A 16,663-nucleotide genomic window follows, 5' to 3' on the forward strand; every position below is an offset into this window, starting at 1 on the left:
TACATGTACCCTGTCCTTGTGTGTTTAGGTTTAATATACAGGCATTTGCTGTCTGGTAGGAATACCAATATTCATATCACCTGGCCCCTGGATTCAAGAATTAATCTCCCAGAGTGTGTGTTCTCTTGCACACTTTACCCTTCATCTAATCTTAGAACTGCAGGGAGATACTCCGGTGCTTCAGTGGCTGATGACCAGCTGCTCTTTACTTCCAAAAGCAAATCCAGGAATACACGCAGTTGTTGCATCTTATCTGTAGCTGCTGGTGGTCTGCACTGTGAAAGGTCATTGCATTCTTTTTAAAACGGGTGTGACAGAGTCTAGTGGGTGCTGCAGCATTTGCTGCATGCCTACGTCTAGCACTTATGACCGCAGGCTTCTGAACAAAACTTAGGTCCCAGATTTAGGGGTCGATTATGACTTTGGCGGATGGAAAAGCCTGTGTGCCGAAGTCCTGACAGGTAGGTTGCCGCCGGTGCAGCCGCCTCCCGGCCGGCCCCATTACTATTTTCCAGCTGGGTCAGCGGGCAGAAACAGAGTTTCCACCCGCTTGCCCAGCGGGAAACGCCCTACAGCATTGTCTCCTGCTTGTAATCGAGTTGCTGGCAATGCTGCAGTGCATAAAGTGCCCCAGAATCTTTTGTGATGTTCACCGTCGGGGCTGGCTGGGGGACACCTGCACTGCCCAGGCCAAGTGCAGGGGCCCCCCGGTACCCCGTCTCTGCCAGCCATTTCATGGCGGTGCTACCGCCATGAAACCGCTGGTGGAGAAGAGAGTCGCAATCTCCCAGGGCATTGGGACCACCAGCACCGCCATACCGTCCTGTGGAGTAAAAGTGGCAGTCCTGGCGGTCATAATGTGGCGGTCGGACCACTGCATTGGTCTTAAGACTGCCAGGGCCTTATTCTTTTACAGATTTAGCAATGGATACCCTTTTCACCTCAAACCACCACTCTGAGGGTGTTAGACTGTTACAGAGGAATGAGAAGTCAGTGAGTTTCTAAGATTGTCAGTCTGGCTCAGTGGAGAAACAAAAAACAGATGCATGAGGGAAAGTGACATAGGTAAGCTCGCTCTGCAAGGCTACGAAGTGGCCTTTTCCATCTCAGTAAAATTCTATTTAATGATATTAAAATTGTGATAATAATCATACATTGATATTTTCATTAGACATGCAGCTAATTTGATGCTCTGCTGAGGTATTACCGTGGTTGCCTGATTGCTCCATGTGGCTGGAACTTCATAAGCCCTCTAATCCTGGGCTTTCCTTTAAAAAAAAAGGGTGTGTTGGTCTATGTCTACACAGCTGGTGAATCAAGAGTACAGCTCACAGAAGGCGCTAGGGAATGGAAGGAAACCCCGAATGTGAAACAAGGTGATCTGTGTAGGTGTAGTGATCTGGCTATCATGGGTTCCTGCTCTTAAGACATCTTTGCAGAAGATGTGAAACACCGAAAAGTGGAAAAAACTCTCCCAGTTGTGAAGATCTGTTAGAAGTCACTAACTGTAAATGTGATGCTGCAAGTAGACTAAGGGGGTCATTCTGACCCTGGCGGCCGGTGGCCGCCAGGGCCACCGACCACGGGAGCACCGCCAACAGGCTGGCGGTGCTCCCGAGGGCATTCTGACCGCGGCGGTTCAGCCGCGGTCAGAAAGGGTAAACCGGCGGTCTCCCGCTGGTTTACCACTGCCCTTCAGAATCCTCCATGGCTGCGGAGCGCGCTCCGCAGCCATGGGGATTCTGACACCCCCTACCGCCATCCCGCCAGGAACAGGATGGCGGTAGGGGGTGCCGCGGGGCCCCTGCAGTGCCCATGCCCATGGCATGGGCACTGCAGGGGCCCCCGTAAGAGGGCCCCGCAAAGTATTTCAGTGTCTGCTAAGCAGACACTGAAATACGCGACGGGTGCAACTGCACCCGTCGCACCCCTGCAACTACGCCGGCTCAATTCTGAGCCAGCGTCCTCGTTGCAGGGGCATTTCCTCTGGGCCGGCGGGTGCTCTTTTGGAGAGCGCCCGCCGGCCCAGAGGAAATGTCTGAATGGCCGCCGCGGTCTTTTGACCGCGGTGCGGTCATTCAGCGGCGGTACCTTGGCGGACGGCCTCTGCCGTCCGCCAAGGTCAAAATGACCCCCTAAGACATTATTCTGAGTTTCTGCTGTCAATTAATCAAAAATGTGGTTTTTCCTCAATAAGAATTCAGATTCCATTTGTTTCACTTTATGCCCTTATATTAAAGTACAATGTAAAATCTGGATAGGTGGGGGGTAGGGTAAAACTTGTGGACTCCAGAGCTATTTTATGAGTTGAATTTCATGGGAAATGTGTTATTTTGTTGTCCTGCATATTTCTATTTTACATATTTTATTGAATGGTGATGTGTCAGAGTCTTACAAATATACTAACCTAAACAAAGTTGTATTGTGCATCATTATCGTGCCAAACAGAAATGTGCAAACATACCATTCCCTGTGTTAATTCATATTACCTACTAGTACACAGCTGCACAGCTCTCTGATTGAGAGGTTATAACTTGGAGAACTTTTATGTATACCTAAAACCTCTGGATGGGCATAGTATTTATCATACACATTTAGCTGTCTTTACATGTGTACCACCTATATACAATGGTAACTTTAGCTCTTACACATGCTGTCCATATTGTCTGACTTACCTCCTTTTGAGGAGGTGTGCAGCTGGTATGCAGATCCTGTCTCCTACGTGTTTTGGACCATCATGAGTGATCTAGAACTGACCTATGAGTCTTTCCTCTCCGAGAAGGCTGCTGCTGGCTCTGTGAGCTGGCTGAAAGAGGATGCAGGAGAAAGCACCAGTCTTTCCCTGACATATCCGAGGGTGGGAGACGCCCTGCACCATGTTTATCAAGCTGAAAGTCCTAAACAAATTGTGATTCGTCTCGGTGGAAGTCAATAGGAGGCAGAACACCAATCTCAACACTCCTACCGGAACACTCCCAAACATCAGGGCCAGGACAGTTGCATGAATATGAGGGACAGCTCAGACTAATGTCTCAAGTGATTGATGCATGGCAGTTGAGGCAAGGACACACTCATCTGCATGACAGAGTCAGATTTCTGCCATACAAATCCTTTAAGAACACACTGGAAGCCAACTTGCGTAATGACTTCAGTGGCGCACAGACTTTCTTAAAATGCATTAGTCTATCACAAAATGGGTGACACATGACAAGGCTCTTTTGGAAGCACCGTCATAAGATTGAGAAAGCAAGTGCAGCCAAGGACTTGTTAAGGTGCACCATCTTGACCATTAAAGAAACCATCCAGTGCTGAGGAAAAATGTTCTCCTTACTTAGACCTACTTTGCAACAGTCGCCAATAACAGCATTTCTAGTATGTCCCTTTGACTGATGTCTACTTGGGTTTTGAGCCCTATGTAAGATCATTCATTGGGCAGTCCCTGTACTTTGTACTACACTCTGATCTCTGGAATAGCATGTTCACGGATGACACATCTTCACATCACCTGCTGAACTTAGCACGGTTGCCACTCTCTATGGTGCGGATGATATTCTAGTGATATGTGACATGAGATGATGTGTGTCCTTCCTCTTGTTCGCTTAGCTGTCATAACTGCATCTGGCTGGCAAAGCAGCTGCTTATGACACTGCGTAGTGTCTAGTTCCTCAAAAATACTACTTTATATAGAGCTATATTTATTTTTCATTATAGACCACATTTGTTTACTTTAGTATCACTCATAGACTTATTTTTCTTGGATTATATGTCTTGTTTGTAGTGCGGGGACTGACAGCCATCTTTACTCAAACCTCAAAGATGGACTCAATTGCCTCTACAGGCCAGCCCTGCTATGACTTTATCTGACTGTTTTCATTTAGAGGGTAGGCACGTTTTATTATGTTTCGAATGCTTCATGATGAATTACATTTTTGATTTTAAGTACACTGATCGTTTGAAACACTTTTTATAATGTTGAGTTAGGCTACGCATTATTGAATATTGAATAAACAGTGATTTTATTTTTTCATGGCAGCAGTGACTCCACTTCCTACCAAGGAGAAGGATGCAGCAAGAGCCGCAGTGAAACCCGTCTGTCTCAGACACCCCAGCACTGTGTTCTCTGGGGAGATCCACTGCAATGGTGTGGCGAGGATGGTCATGCTGAAGCCCGGTATGTGAGGTTCAATCCTGCAGCTGACTGACATATAGCTGAAGTCAGTTGTGGCAACCAGAAGAGGGGTGGGGGTCCTTGTTGTATATTTATTTTTCAGCTGCATACTAAATAGTTGATAATTTATGCAGAAGAAGAATAATAGGTTTAAAAAAATAAAGTTCAAATTTGGATAGTTTGTTTTTTAAAGAAAAGACAATAAAAAACTTGTAGGTGGTGCCATCTTTCTTTTCTCTTTTTTCCATATGGTCACGTTAGTCAGAACAAATTGCTATGAAACACAGTTTCTTAAATTTCTCAAGTGAGCATTTCTGAATCTGTGTGCTTTCCTGTGAACTAATGCTTTAATAGACACTTTTCAGTGTGAATGAAAAATTTGGGAAGACCACAACAAAGGGGGTCACAGTTTAAGCAAAGCACAAAGGGCAGCTCTAAAGATACTCAGTGTAGACACCATTTTTTTTTTTACCAAAAACACAGACCAGAGGGGAATGTAGTAATGTCATAGGAGATGCATTTAAGAGAGGTACTTGGGAAACTCAATAATGACAAATATTACCTGGAAATAACAAGAACAAACTATGGGCCTCATTACAAGTTCGTCAGACGGTTTCAGCCGTCTGCTGAACTTCTGACGGGGAAGTTGCAGCCATACTGGCTACCTCCCTGCCGGGCCCATTAAGAGTTTCCGGCTAGGTCAGCTTGCAGAAACCTGAGTTTCTGCCCACTGGCCTAGCGGGAAACAGCCTACAATATTGTCTCTGGCTCATAATTAAGCCGGTGGCAATGCTGTAGGATAAAGGGTGCACCAGCACCCTCGCAAAGCAGACAGTGAATATTGCAAGGGTGCTGGCCATGAAGGCCCCTGCACCTGTTCTACGCCGTCCTTTTCAGAGCGAGGTTGTAATCCCCAGGGCAGAGCTGCATGCAGCTCTGCCCTGGCAGTTTAGGACCCCCACCTACCGCCAGACCTCCGGAATCCCTGATCCCGGCAGATCTGGTGGTCCCACCACAGCCTGTCCACCATGGTTAAAATATGGCGTTCGGACCACCGCATTAGGGGTGGTCCGACTACCATCCACGAATCTGGCGGTCACTCGTAATTGGGGGCTTATGTCACTTTGATTAAAGAATATTGAGATAAACTCAACAATTGGAAAGACAGTCGTTTTTTAACGATTAAAGAATTCAAATTTCTGTGGAATGATTTTCCCAAACTCCCACTTTTCTATGTAATACTTAAAATACATAAGAACAAATGTTTTGTTTTTCAATCCCACAGCAGGGAATAGTCCAATGTAGGCCAGTATTGGGCATTGGAAACATCTTAAATAGAGTATTACATGTGATTAGCGCCAAATAGTGAAAAAAATTGTAGCAATGAGAAGCTGTACAATTTTGAGAAAAACGTAATGCTACAAATCTTCAGATAACTGATCATCCTGCATGGTTTTTAAAAAAGTCAACTTTTAAAATGGACAAAAAAACCAGAGACACACTTCTCCATGGAGAGGAGAGTCAACGGAACACTGACAGTAACAAAGGTACTAGGCTACTGACTACTTTCAGTAAACACAAGGACAAGATTAGGAACATGTTTAGAAAGGATTGGCCAGTTTTCCAAAGTTATCTGGTCGTTGGAGGGGTGATTAGCTCTAGTCCAAGAGTCACCTTCGAAGACCTAAGTTCCTTGGGGATAACCTGGTACAAAGTGTTTACAAAGGAGAAAAGCATAGGAAGGAGAAATGTAGAGGGTTGCAGAAGCAAGGAAGAGTATAGATGTTGCAGTAGAGACTGCGAAATGTACGGTTTGGAATACCTGTGTGGTAAGCAGTGCCTACTAATTACTATTCGTTAAGTCAAAAAAAGAATCATGGAACACATGAAAGCAATTGCCAAAAATTATACACTTTGGCAATTGGCAATTTTTGAAATATTTTGCATAAACAAAGGGGATAGAAGTGCCAGAACAGGCAACAGGGAACTGCTATTGAGAAGAATGGAATTCAATATATCCTAGACTTAGAGACCAAAACCCCACAAGGTTCCAATAAGGAAGAAGAACTGAACCATTTTTTAGGCTGAATTTACTTTTTCTCAATTCCGTAATTACAGTATGATTATGAGTTTTAACAGGGAGGGGGCATGGGTAAAAGTTTACGTTTTACATCTTTTTTTGTTTTTAGATAAGAGCCATTGAGAGTGAATTGATGAGGATTTTGAACATTAAGCTAAATTATACAGTTGCTCAGTAATGCCCATGGGCAAATATGTTTTACAAAGACTATACTGAGTGAAAAACAAACAGAGAAGATGAATCATTGATATTTGACAATACTAAGGAGCCCAGAAGTTTGCTCACTGGAATACGACCAATACATATAACATAAATAATCATAAATTTGACAAACAACAAATACATATTTTTTTTTTTTACTTTGGAACGAGGTTGAGTGGAGCTGACAGCTAAACCATAGTAATGTTTTGGAATTTTTTTATTATAATAAATAAATAAATGTATTAGATTTTGCAAATACAAAGAACACTTCTCACCAAGACGCCTGAGGGCATGGCCTGAGGGCACCATCCCTTGTCCCACAAAGGTTCATTTAATCAACCATCAAGTGGTGGGGACCTCAGTCCATAATAGTCCCACTGTTTCCCCCAAAACTAATGCTAAAGATGCACCTGCTTATGTAGTGTGTGCCATGGCGTTTTTCATGTGTATTTGTGTAAAAAAAAAAAAAATGTATTTACTAAAACAGGGATCAAAGGGGTTTGTTAACTTTGTGCAGGTTGGCAAAATCACTTTGACGACATCTCTCTTTCTCTAGTATGAGATGTTTCCACAAATAAGATCATTGTAAAATGCACTCTGTGAGACATTAAACATTGATTTTTCTCAAGTGAAATTCATGCTACTGCAGTAATAGGCTGCAATTTGACTTTTGCGCCATAATAGTAAATCTGTGAATACGTGTTTATTAGTACACCTTATTGGGCCACGTTTATTTTCATTGCCACGGTGAAGCCTCAGGTGAGGCGTGATGCTTTTCACCTCCCTCAGCAATTGTAATAAATAGGTTTTTGTACTTTGCACATCTGTATATATTGTTAATGCTGTGGTATATTTAGAATTTACCTGTTCTAAGAGAAGGTGTTCAATCGAAAGCCGGATGCGAGGGGATACCTTCATGCAGTATGGTAAAATCAGACTGAAGGCATCTTGTTGCTGTTTGTAGAGTTGTGTCCCTGTGTATAGTAATTGTCGTGTGCATTCTGTGTGCAGTAAATAGTGATTTGCACATGTGAATTTTACCATATTGAGGTAATAAACTGCAATTTGACCTTTGCTCTGTAATAATACATTTGTGAATGTGCTGTATTAGTACAGTTGCTCTAATTATATGTAATTGGGCCATAATTAGTTTCACAGCTATATATATATATATATATATATATATATATATATATATATATATATATATATATATGTTCAATGGCATGTGTAGCTGCAGATACACATGCTTTGCACATCCCGCCATCTAGTGTTGGGCTCGGAGTGTTACAAGTTGTTTTTCTTCGAAGAAGTCTTTTCGAGTCACGAGATCGAGGGACTCCTCCCCTTTTGGCTCCATTGCGCATGGGCGTCGACTCCATCTTAGATTGTTTTCTTTCCGCCATCAGGTTCGGACGTGTTCCTTTTCGCTCTGCGCTTCGGTTCGGAAAGTTAGTGAAAAACTCAGAAAATTTGACGGTATTGTTTGCGTTCGGTATCGGGTTAGTTACAACAGATCAACACCGAATTTTGAATAGCTCCGGCGGCCCTTCGGGGTTTTCGATTCCCCGGCGGGGCCTGGTCGGACCGACCGCGTGCGTCTTCAAGGCTAATGGAACGGACCCCATTCCGCTTCTGCCCCGACTGTCACAACAAGTATCCTTATACAGATCACCATTTGGTCTGTAATTTGTGTTTGTTGCCAGAACACAAAGAGGATACAGGGGAGGCCTGTCGAGCATTTCGGTCCAGAAAGACCTTAAGGGACCGAAGAGCTAGAAGACTACAGATGGCGTTGGTGCCGACAGGACAAAAACACATGGAGGAAGAAGAGGAAGCCTTCTCCATCGAGGATTCGGACTCGGAAGAGGTCGATCCTGAACAGACGCCGAAAACCGTGAGTAAGACGTTGATACACAAGACTCACATAAAGACCAGTAAAGCCCAGGGGACGCCACCGCCAACAGGCCATGGCTTAACCCGAAAAATAGGTGACCGGGCATCGGCACCAAAAAAGAGCATGCATGTGTCGAAGTCATCCGGCTCCGGTCGAGATACCGGCACAGAGCACACTCGACCCCGAGACACTGGGTCAGAGCAATCTCGGCACCAAGAGAGCGGCACCGAACAAAGTCGGCACCGAGAAATCAGTACGCCGAAGAGCAAAAAAGTGTTGTCGGAACCGAAAAAGGCAGCCGAAAAGGTTTCGATACCGAAACATCCGGCCTCGGAACCGAAATCAAGTTCCTACACAGAGGAACAAGGCCTGTCCTCACAAATGCAAACACATAGATTTAGACAGGAACTGGAGACAATGGAGCCAGACTACACCCAAAGAAGGCTCCACATACAAAAGGAAACAGGGAAGATCAGTACTCTCCCTCCAATTCAAATGAAACGAAAACTTGCCTTCCAAGAGAAAGACAAGCAGCCACAGGCGAAGGTGGCTAAACAAGTAACCCCACCACCATCTCCACAACGCTCTCCACAACCATCACCGGTAGCCACTCCACCAATTATGCAGTCCCCAACTCATACAGGGATGAGTCAGGATGATTCAGACGCGTGGGATCTTTATGATGCGCCAGTGTCAGATAACAGTCCCGACTGTTATCCAGCTAGACCGTCACCACCAGAGGATAGTACAGCCTAGGCACAGGTGATGTCAAGGGCAGCGGCGTTTCATAATGTCAGCCTGCATGCTAAGCCAATTGAAGATGACTTTCTATTTAATACACTGTTGTCCACACACAGCCAGTACCATAGCCTCCCCATGCTACCTGGAATGCTAAAACACTCCAAACAAGTGTTTGAGGAGCCGGTGAAAGGAAGGGCCATTACTCCAAGGGTGGAGAAAAAATATAAACCGCCACCAACAGACCCCGTGTACATCACACAACAGTTAACACCAGACTCAGTGGTAGTAGGGGCAGCACGCAAGAGGGTGAACTCACACACCTCAGGAGATGCACCACCTCGAGACAAAGAGAGTCGCAAGTTCGACGCGGCAGGGAAAAGAGTGGCGGCACAGGCAGCAAACCAGTGGCGTATTGCCAACTCACAGGCTTTGTTGGCCAGATATGATAGGGCTCATTGAGACGAAATGCAACACTTTATAGAACATTTGCCCAAGGAGTTCCAAAAGAGAGCACAGCTAGTGGTGGAAGAAGGACAGAGTATCTTGAACAATCAGATACGTTCAGCAATGGATGCGGCAGACACAGCTGCTAGGACTGTAAACACAGCAGTGACAATACGGAGACATGCATGGCTGCGTACATCAGGATTCAAGCCGGAAATACAACAAGCCGTGCTGAATATGCCATTTAACGGACAGCAGTTGTTTGGGCTGGAGGTGGACACTGCTATCGAAAAACTTAAAAAGGACACTGATACGGGCAAAGCCATGGGCGCACTCTACTCACCACAGAGCTGAGGCACATTTCGTAAATCACAGTTTCGAGGGGGGTTTCGAGGACAAAGCACGGAACCCACAACCTCACAAACAAGGCACACTTATCAGAGCCAATATCAGCGGGGAAGTTTTCGGGGACAATATAGAGGGGGACAATTCACATAAAGTAGAGGGAAGTTCCAAAGTCCCAAAACTCCACAAAACAAGCAGTGACTTCGACGTCACAAATCCCCAACACATAACACCAGTGGGGGGGAGACTAACCAAGTTCTACAAACAATGGGAGGAAATAACAACAGACACTTGGGTCCTAGCAATTATCCAGCATGGTTATTGCATAGAATTTCTAAAATTCCCTCCAAATGGCCCACCGAAAACGCACAATATGTCAAAACAACACATGGATCTTCTACAACTGGAGGTCCAAGCGTTGTTACAAAAGGATGCAATAGAACTGGTACCAATTCAACAGAGAGGAACAGGAGTTTACTCGCTGTACTTTCTCATACCGAAAAAAGACAAAACTCTAAGACCTATATTAGATCTCAGAACATTAAACATATACATCAAATCAGATCACTTTCACATGGTGACACTGCAGGACGTAATCCCATTGCTTAAACAACAAGACTACATGACAACACTAGACCTAAAGGATGCATACTTCCATATACCGATACATCCTTCACACAGAAAGTACTTAAGGTTTGTATTCCAAGGGGTACATTACCAATTCAAAGTGTTGCCATTCTGGATAACAACTGCGCCAAGAGTTTTTACAAAATGCCTGGCAGTAGTGGCTGCTCATATCAGAAGGCATCAAATACATGTGTTCCCGTACTTAGATGATTGGTTCATCAAAACCAACACACAAAAATGGTGTTCACAACACACAAAGTATGTCATAGAAACCCTCCACAAACTAGGTTTCTTACTCAATTACAACAAGTCACACCTTCAGCCATGTCAGACACAGCAATACTTAGGGGCGACAATCAACACAACAAAAGGGATTGCCACTCCAAGTCCACAAAGGGTACAGGCATTTCACAATGTAATACAGGCCATATACCCAAAACAAAAGATACAAGTGAAGATGGTGATGAAACTACTAGGCATGATGTCCTCATGCATAGCCATTGTCCCAAACGCAAGGTTGCACATGCGGCCCTTACAACAGTGCCTAGCATCACAATGGTCACAGGCACAGGGTCAACTTCAAGATCTAGTGTTGATAGACCGCCAAACACACACCTCGCTTCAATGGTGGAACAATATAAATTTAAACAAAGGGCGACCTTTTCAAGACCCAGTGCCTCAATACGTAAAAACGACAGATGCCTCCATGATAGGGTGGGGAGCACACCTCAACCAACACAGCATCCAAGGACAATGGGTCACTCAACAGAGACAGTTTCACATAAATCACTTAGAACTACTGGCAGTATTTCTAGCGCTGAAAGCATTTCAACCTATAATAATCCACAAACACATTCTTGTCAAAACAGACAACATGACAACGATGTATTATCTGAACAAACAGGGAGGAACACACTCGACACAGTTGTGTCTCCTGGCACAGAGAATATGGCATTGGGCGATTCACAACCACATTCGCCTAATAGCGCAGTTTATTCCAGGGATTCAGAATCAGTTAGCAGACAATCTCTCTCGAGATCACCAACAGATCCACGAGTGGGAGATTCACCCCCAAATATTAAACACTTACTTCCAAAGATGGGGAACTCCACAAATAGACCTGTTTGCAACAAAAGAAAACGCAAAATGCCAAAACTTCGCATCCAGATACCCACAGGATCAGTCTCAGGGCAATGCGTTATGGATGAGTTGGTCAGGGATATTTGCATACGCTTTTCCCCCTCTCCCACTCCTTCCATATCTGGTAAACAAATTGAGTCAAAACAAACTCAAATTCATACTAATAGCACTAACTTGGGCAAGACAACCTTGGTACACAACACTACTAGACCTCTCAGTAGTACCTCATGTCAAACTACCAAACAGACCAGATCTGTTAACTTAACACAAACAACAGATCATACACCTAAATCCAGCATCGCTGAATCTAGCAATTTGGCTCCTGAAGTCTTAGAATTCGGACATCTAGACCTCACACAGGAATGTATGGAGGTCATAAAACAAGCTAGGAAACCAACCACAAGACATTGCTATGCAAATAAGTGGAAAAGGTTTGTTTATTACTGCCATAATAAACAAATACAACCTTTACACGCATCTGCTAAAGACATTGTCAGCTACCTACTGCACTTACAAAAGTCAAAGCTAGCTTTTTCATCCATTAAAATACATCTCACCGCAATTTCAGCTTATCTGCAAATTACGCACTCAACATCACTATTTAGGATCCCAGTCATAAAGGCTTTTATGGAGGGTCTGAAAAGAATTATCCCACCAAGGACGCCACCAGTTCCTTCGTGGAACCTTAACAATGTCTTAACACGACTCATGGGTCCACCGTTTGAACCAATGCACTCATGTGAGATACAATACTTAACATGGAAAGTAGCATTTCTAATTGCCATCACATCTCTAAGAAGAGTAAGTGAGATACAAGCATTTACCATACAAGAACCCTTTATTCAGATACACAAGCATAAAGTAGTTTTACGAACAAATCCTAAGTTCTTACCAAAAGTCATATCACCGTTCCACTTGAATCAAACAGTAGAACTACCAGTGTTCTTTCCAGAACCAGATTCTGTAGCTGAAAGAGCACTACATACATTAGACATCAAAAGAGCGTTAATGTACTACATTGACAGAACTAAACAAATTCGAAAAACAAAACAATTGTTTGTTGCTTTCCAAAAACCTCATACAGGGAATCCAATATCCAAACAAGGCATTGCCAGATGGATAGTTAAATGCATTCAAACCTTTTATCTCAAAGCAAAAAGAGAACTGCCTATAACACCAAAGGCCCACTCAACTAGAAAGAAAGGTGCTACCATGGCCTTTCTAGGAAACATTCCAATGACTGAAATATGTAAGGCAGCCACATGGTCTACGCCTCATACGTTTACCAAGCACTACTGCGTGGATGTGTTAATAGCACAACAAGCCACAGTAGGACAAGCAGTACTACGAACTTTGTTTCAAACAACTTCAACTCCTACAGGCTGAACCACTGCTTTTGGGGAGATAACTGCTTACTAGTCTATGCAAAGCATGTGTATCTGCAGCTACACATGCCATCGAATGGAAAATGTCACTTACCCAGTGTACATCTGTTCGTGGCATGAGACGCTGCAGATTCACATGCGCCCACCCGCCTCCCCGGGAGCCTGTAGCCGTTTGAAGTTGATCTTGTACATTTGTAAATTTGTAAATATATCGCTTTAAACCACATTATGTACATACATATTTACTCCATTGCATGGGCACTATTACTATAATACACAACTCCTACCTCACCCTCTGCGGGGAAAACAATCTAAGATGGAGTCGACGCCCATGCGCAATGGAGCCGAAAGGGGAGGAGTCCCTTGATCTCGTGACTCGAAAAGACTTCTTCTAAGAAAAACAACTTGTAACACTCCAAGCCCAACACTAGATGGCGGGATGTGCAAAGCATGTGAATCTGCAGCGTCTCATGCCACGAACAGATGTACACTGGGTAAGTGACATTTTCCATATATATATATATATATATATATATATATACACACCCAAAGCAGACTTAAAAAACAAAATCCTCCCTTTTATACACAACCTCCCTGATCTCCGCCCCCTCCGTCCCCGCCTGGTGCACGGACAAAGGGCTTGCGAGGCGTGGCATTAGGTGTATGCGTAGGTGTTGGTTGCAGGGACTGGCTGGAGGCCAGGTCCTGCAGGCCAACATCCACAGTGCTCGCCAAAGGTGGTGTGTGGCAGTGGTTCCATTAATGTATACTAATTATATAGTACTTTACATTTAAAAAAACAGAAATTCACAGAGAAAACCAAAGGTTACAGGGACTCCATTGTTAGGTTGATGTTTTACCCACACTAAACTATATAAATTCAGCAGTTATAGTTGTATTTATATGTTCGGTGGCATGTGTAGCTGCAGATACACATGCTGTGCACAGTCCGCCGTCTGGTGTTGGGCTCGGAGTGTTACAAGTTGTTTTTCTTCGAAGAAGTCTTTTCGAGTCACGAGACCGAGGGACTCCTCCCACTTCGGTTCCATTGCGCATGGGCGTCAACTCCATCTTAGATTGTTTTTTTTCCGCCATCGGGTTCGGACGTGTTCCTTTTCGCTCCGTGTTTCGGGTCGGAAAGTTAGTTAGAATCTCGGAAAAAATCATCGGTATTGTTGCGTTCGGTATCGGGTTAGTTAGAACAAATCGACACCGAATCTTGAAGAGCTCCGGTGGCCCTTCGGGGTAATTTCGATCCCCCGTCGGGGCCTGGTCGGCCCGACCGCGTGCGACTTCAAGACTGATGGAACGGACCCCGTTCCGCTTCTGTCCTAAATGCCATAACACATATCCGTATACGGATCAGCATCTGGTCTGTAACTTGTGCCTGTCCCCCGAGCACAAGGAGGATACGTGTGAGGCCTGTCGAGCGTTTCGGTCGAGGAAGACGCTTAGAGACTGAAGAGCCAGGAGATTGCAAATGGCGTCCACGCCGACAGGACAACAACGGTTCGAGGACGAAGCGTTCTCCATCCACGAGTCGGATTCGGGGGAATCCGACGCCGAAGACATAACAACCGTGAGTAAGATGTCGAAAATTAGGACTCACGAAAAGTCCACAAAAGCCCAGGGGACGCCACTGCCAACAGGCCATGGCTTAACCCAAAAACTAGGTGACCGAGCCAAGGCACCGAAAAAGGGCATGCTGGTGTCAAAGTCATCCGACTCCGGTCGTGATACCGCCACACAGCAACCTCGGAGCCGAGACACCGGCTCCGAGAAAATTCGGCGCAGAGACAGCGGCACCGAAGATGTTCGGCACAGAGATACCACGCCGAAATCAAAGAAATCTTCTTCGGAGCCTAAAAAGCCTACCGAAACGGTTTCTGTACCGAAAAAAGCCTCGGAACCGAAAATTAGTTCCTATACAGAGGAACAAGGACTAAACACCCAATTGCATAGATTTGGTGAAGAGCTTCAAACTGTAGAGACTGACTACACTCAAAGGAGGCTTCACATCCAGGAAGACACAGGGAAGATAACCACTCTTCCCCCAATCAAGATGAAAAGGAAACTTGTTTTCCAACAAGGGGACAAGCAACCACAAGCAAAGGTGGTAAAGAAAGTAACACCACCACCTTCTCCACCACAATCAACACATGCATCACCGGCGCAAACTCCACCACTAACGCACTCACCAGCTCATACCACAATGAGCCAGGATGATCCCGATGCATGGGACCTCTACGACGCCCCAGTGTCTGACAATAGTCCAGACTCATATCCAACTAAACCGACACCACCTGAGGACAGTACATCATATGCACAAGTGGTCGCAAGGGCAGCCGAATTCCACAATGTCTCACTACATTCGGAACCTATTGAGGATGACTTTCTCTTTAACACCCTGTCCTCCACCCATAGCCAGTATCAAAGCCTTCCCATGCTCCCAGGAATGCTAAGGCACTCAAAACAAATATTTCAGGAGCCAGTTAAAAGCAGAGCCATAACTCCAAGGGTGGAGAAAAAATATAAGGCACCTCCCACAGACCCAATATTTATTACAACACAACTAACACCGGACTCAGTAGTTGTGGGGCAGCTCGTAAGAGAGCCAACTCTCATACATCAGGTGACGCACCACCTCCAGACAAGGAGAGCCGCAAATTTGATGCAGCGGGAAAAAGAGTTGCAGCACAAGCAGCAAATCAGTGGCGTATCGCCAACTCGCAAGCACTCTTGGCAAGATACAACAGGGCTCATTGGGATGAAATGCAACATTTCATCGAACACCTTCCCAAAGAGTTCCAAAAAAGAGCGCAACAAGTGGTGGAAGAGGGACAAAGTATCTCGAACAATCAGATACGGTCTTCCATGGATGCAGCCGATACAGCTGCAAGGACAATAAACACTGCAGTCACAATACGGAGGGACGCTTGGCTGCGCACTTCTGGGTTCAAACCCGAAATCCAACAGGCTGTGCTCAATATGCCGTTTAATGAACAGCAATTGTTTGGGCCGGAGGTAGACACTGCCATTGAAAAACTAAAAAAGGACACCGATACAGCCAAAGCCATGGGCGCACTCTACTCCCCGCAGAGCAGAGGCACATTTCGGAAGACACCTTTTAGGGGAGGGTTTCGGGGTCAACCCACAGAAACCAACACTTCACAGACAAGACCACCTACCTACCAGGGTCAATTTCAAAGGGGAGGTTTTCGGGGACAATATAGAGGAGGCCAATTCCCAAGAAGTCGGGGAAAATTTCAAGGTCCCAAAACCCCTCAAAATAAACAGTGACTCACAAGTCACACAACCCCATCACACAACACCAGTGGGGGGAAGACTAAGCCAATTCTACAAATCTTGGAAAGAAATAACAACAGACACTTGGGTCTTAGCAATTATCCAACATGGCTATTGCATAGAATTTCACAAATTCCCTCCAAACGTCCCACCGAAAACACACAATATGTCAAAACAGCATATAGATCTTCTAGGACTAGAAGTTCAAGCATTACAACAAAAGGACGCAATAGAATTAGTACTAAGCCTACAAAAAAACACAGGAGTTTACTCACTGTACTTTCTAATACCAAAGAAGGACAAAACTCTGAGACCAATACTAGATCTCA

General features: G+C 44.8%; 1 protein-coding gene across 2 annotated transcripts in view; it reads left to right on the forward strand.

Moving 5' to 3' along the window:
• The window catches only part of LOC138303511 (uncharacterized), an 81,501-nt gene that overhangs the window by 44,749 nt on the left and 20,089 nt on the right, over positions 1 to 16,663 (forward strand). For both annotated transcript variants that reach the window (XM_069242693.1, XM_069242694.1), the window contains exon 3: positions 4,034 to 4,171. In XM_069242693.1, the coding sequence (XP_069098794.1) occupies positions 4,034 to 4,171 (138 nt within the window). The remainder of the gene's footprint in view (positions 1 to 4,033; positions 4,172 to 16,663) is intronic.

Source organism: Pleurodeles waltl, chromosome 7 (genome assembly GCF_031143425.1).
Source record: "Pleurodeles waltl isolate 20211129_DDA chromosome 7, aPleWal1.hap1.20221129, whole genome shotgun sequence".
Lineage (NCBI taxonomy): Eukaryota > Metazoa > Chordata > Amphibia > Caudata > Salamandridae > Pleurodeles > Pleurodeles waltl.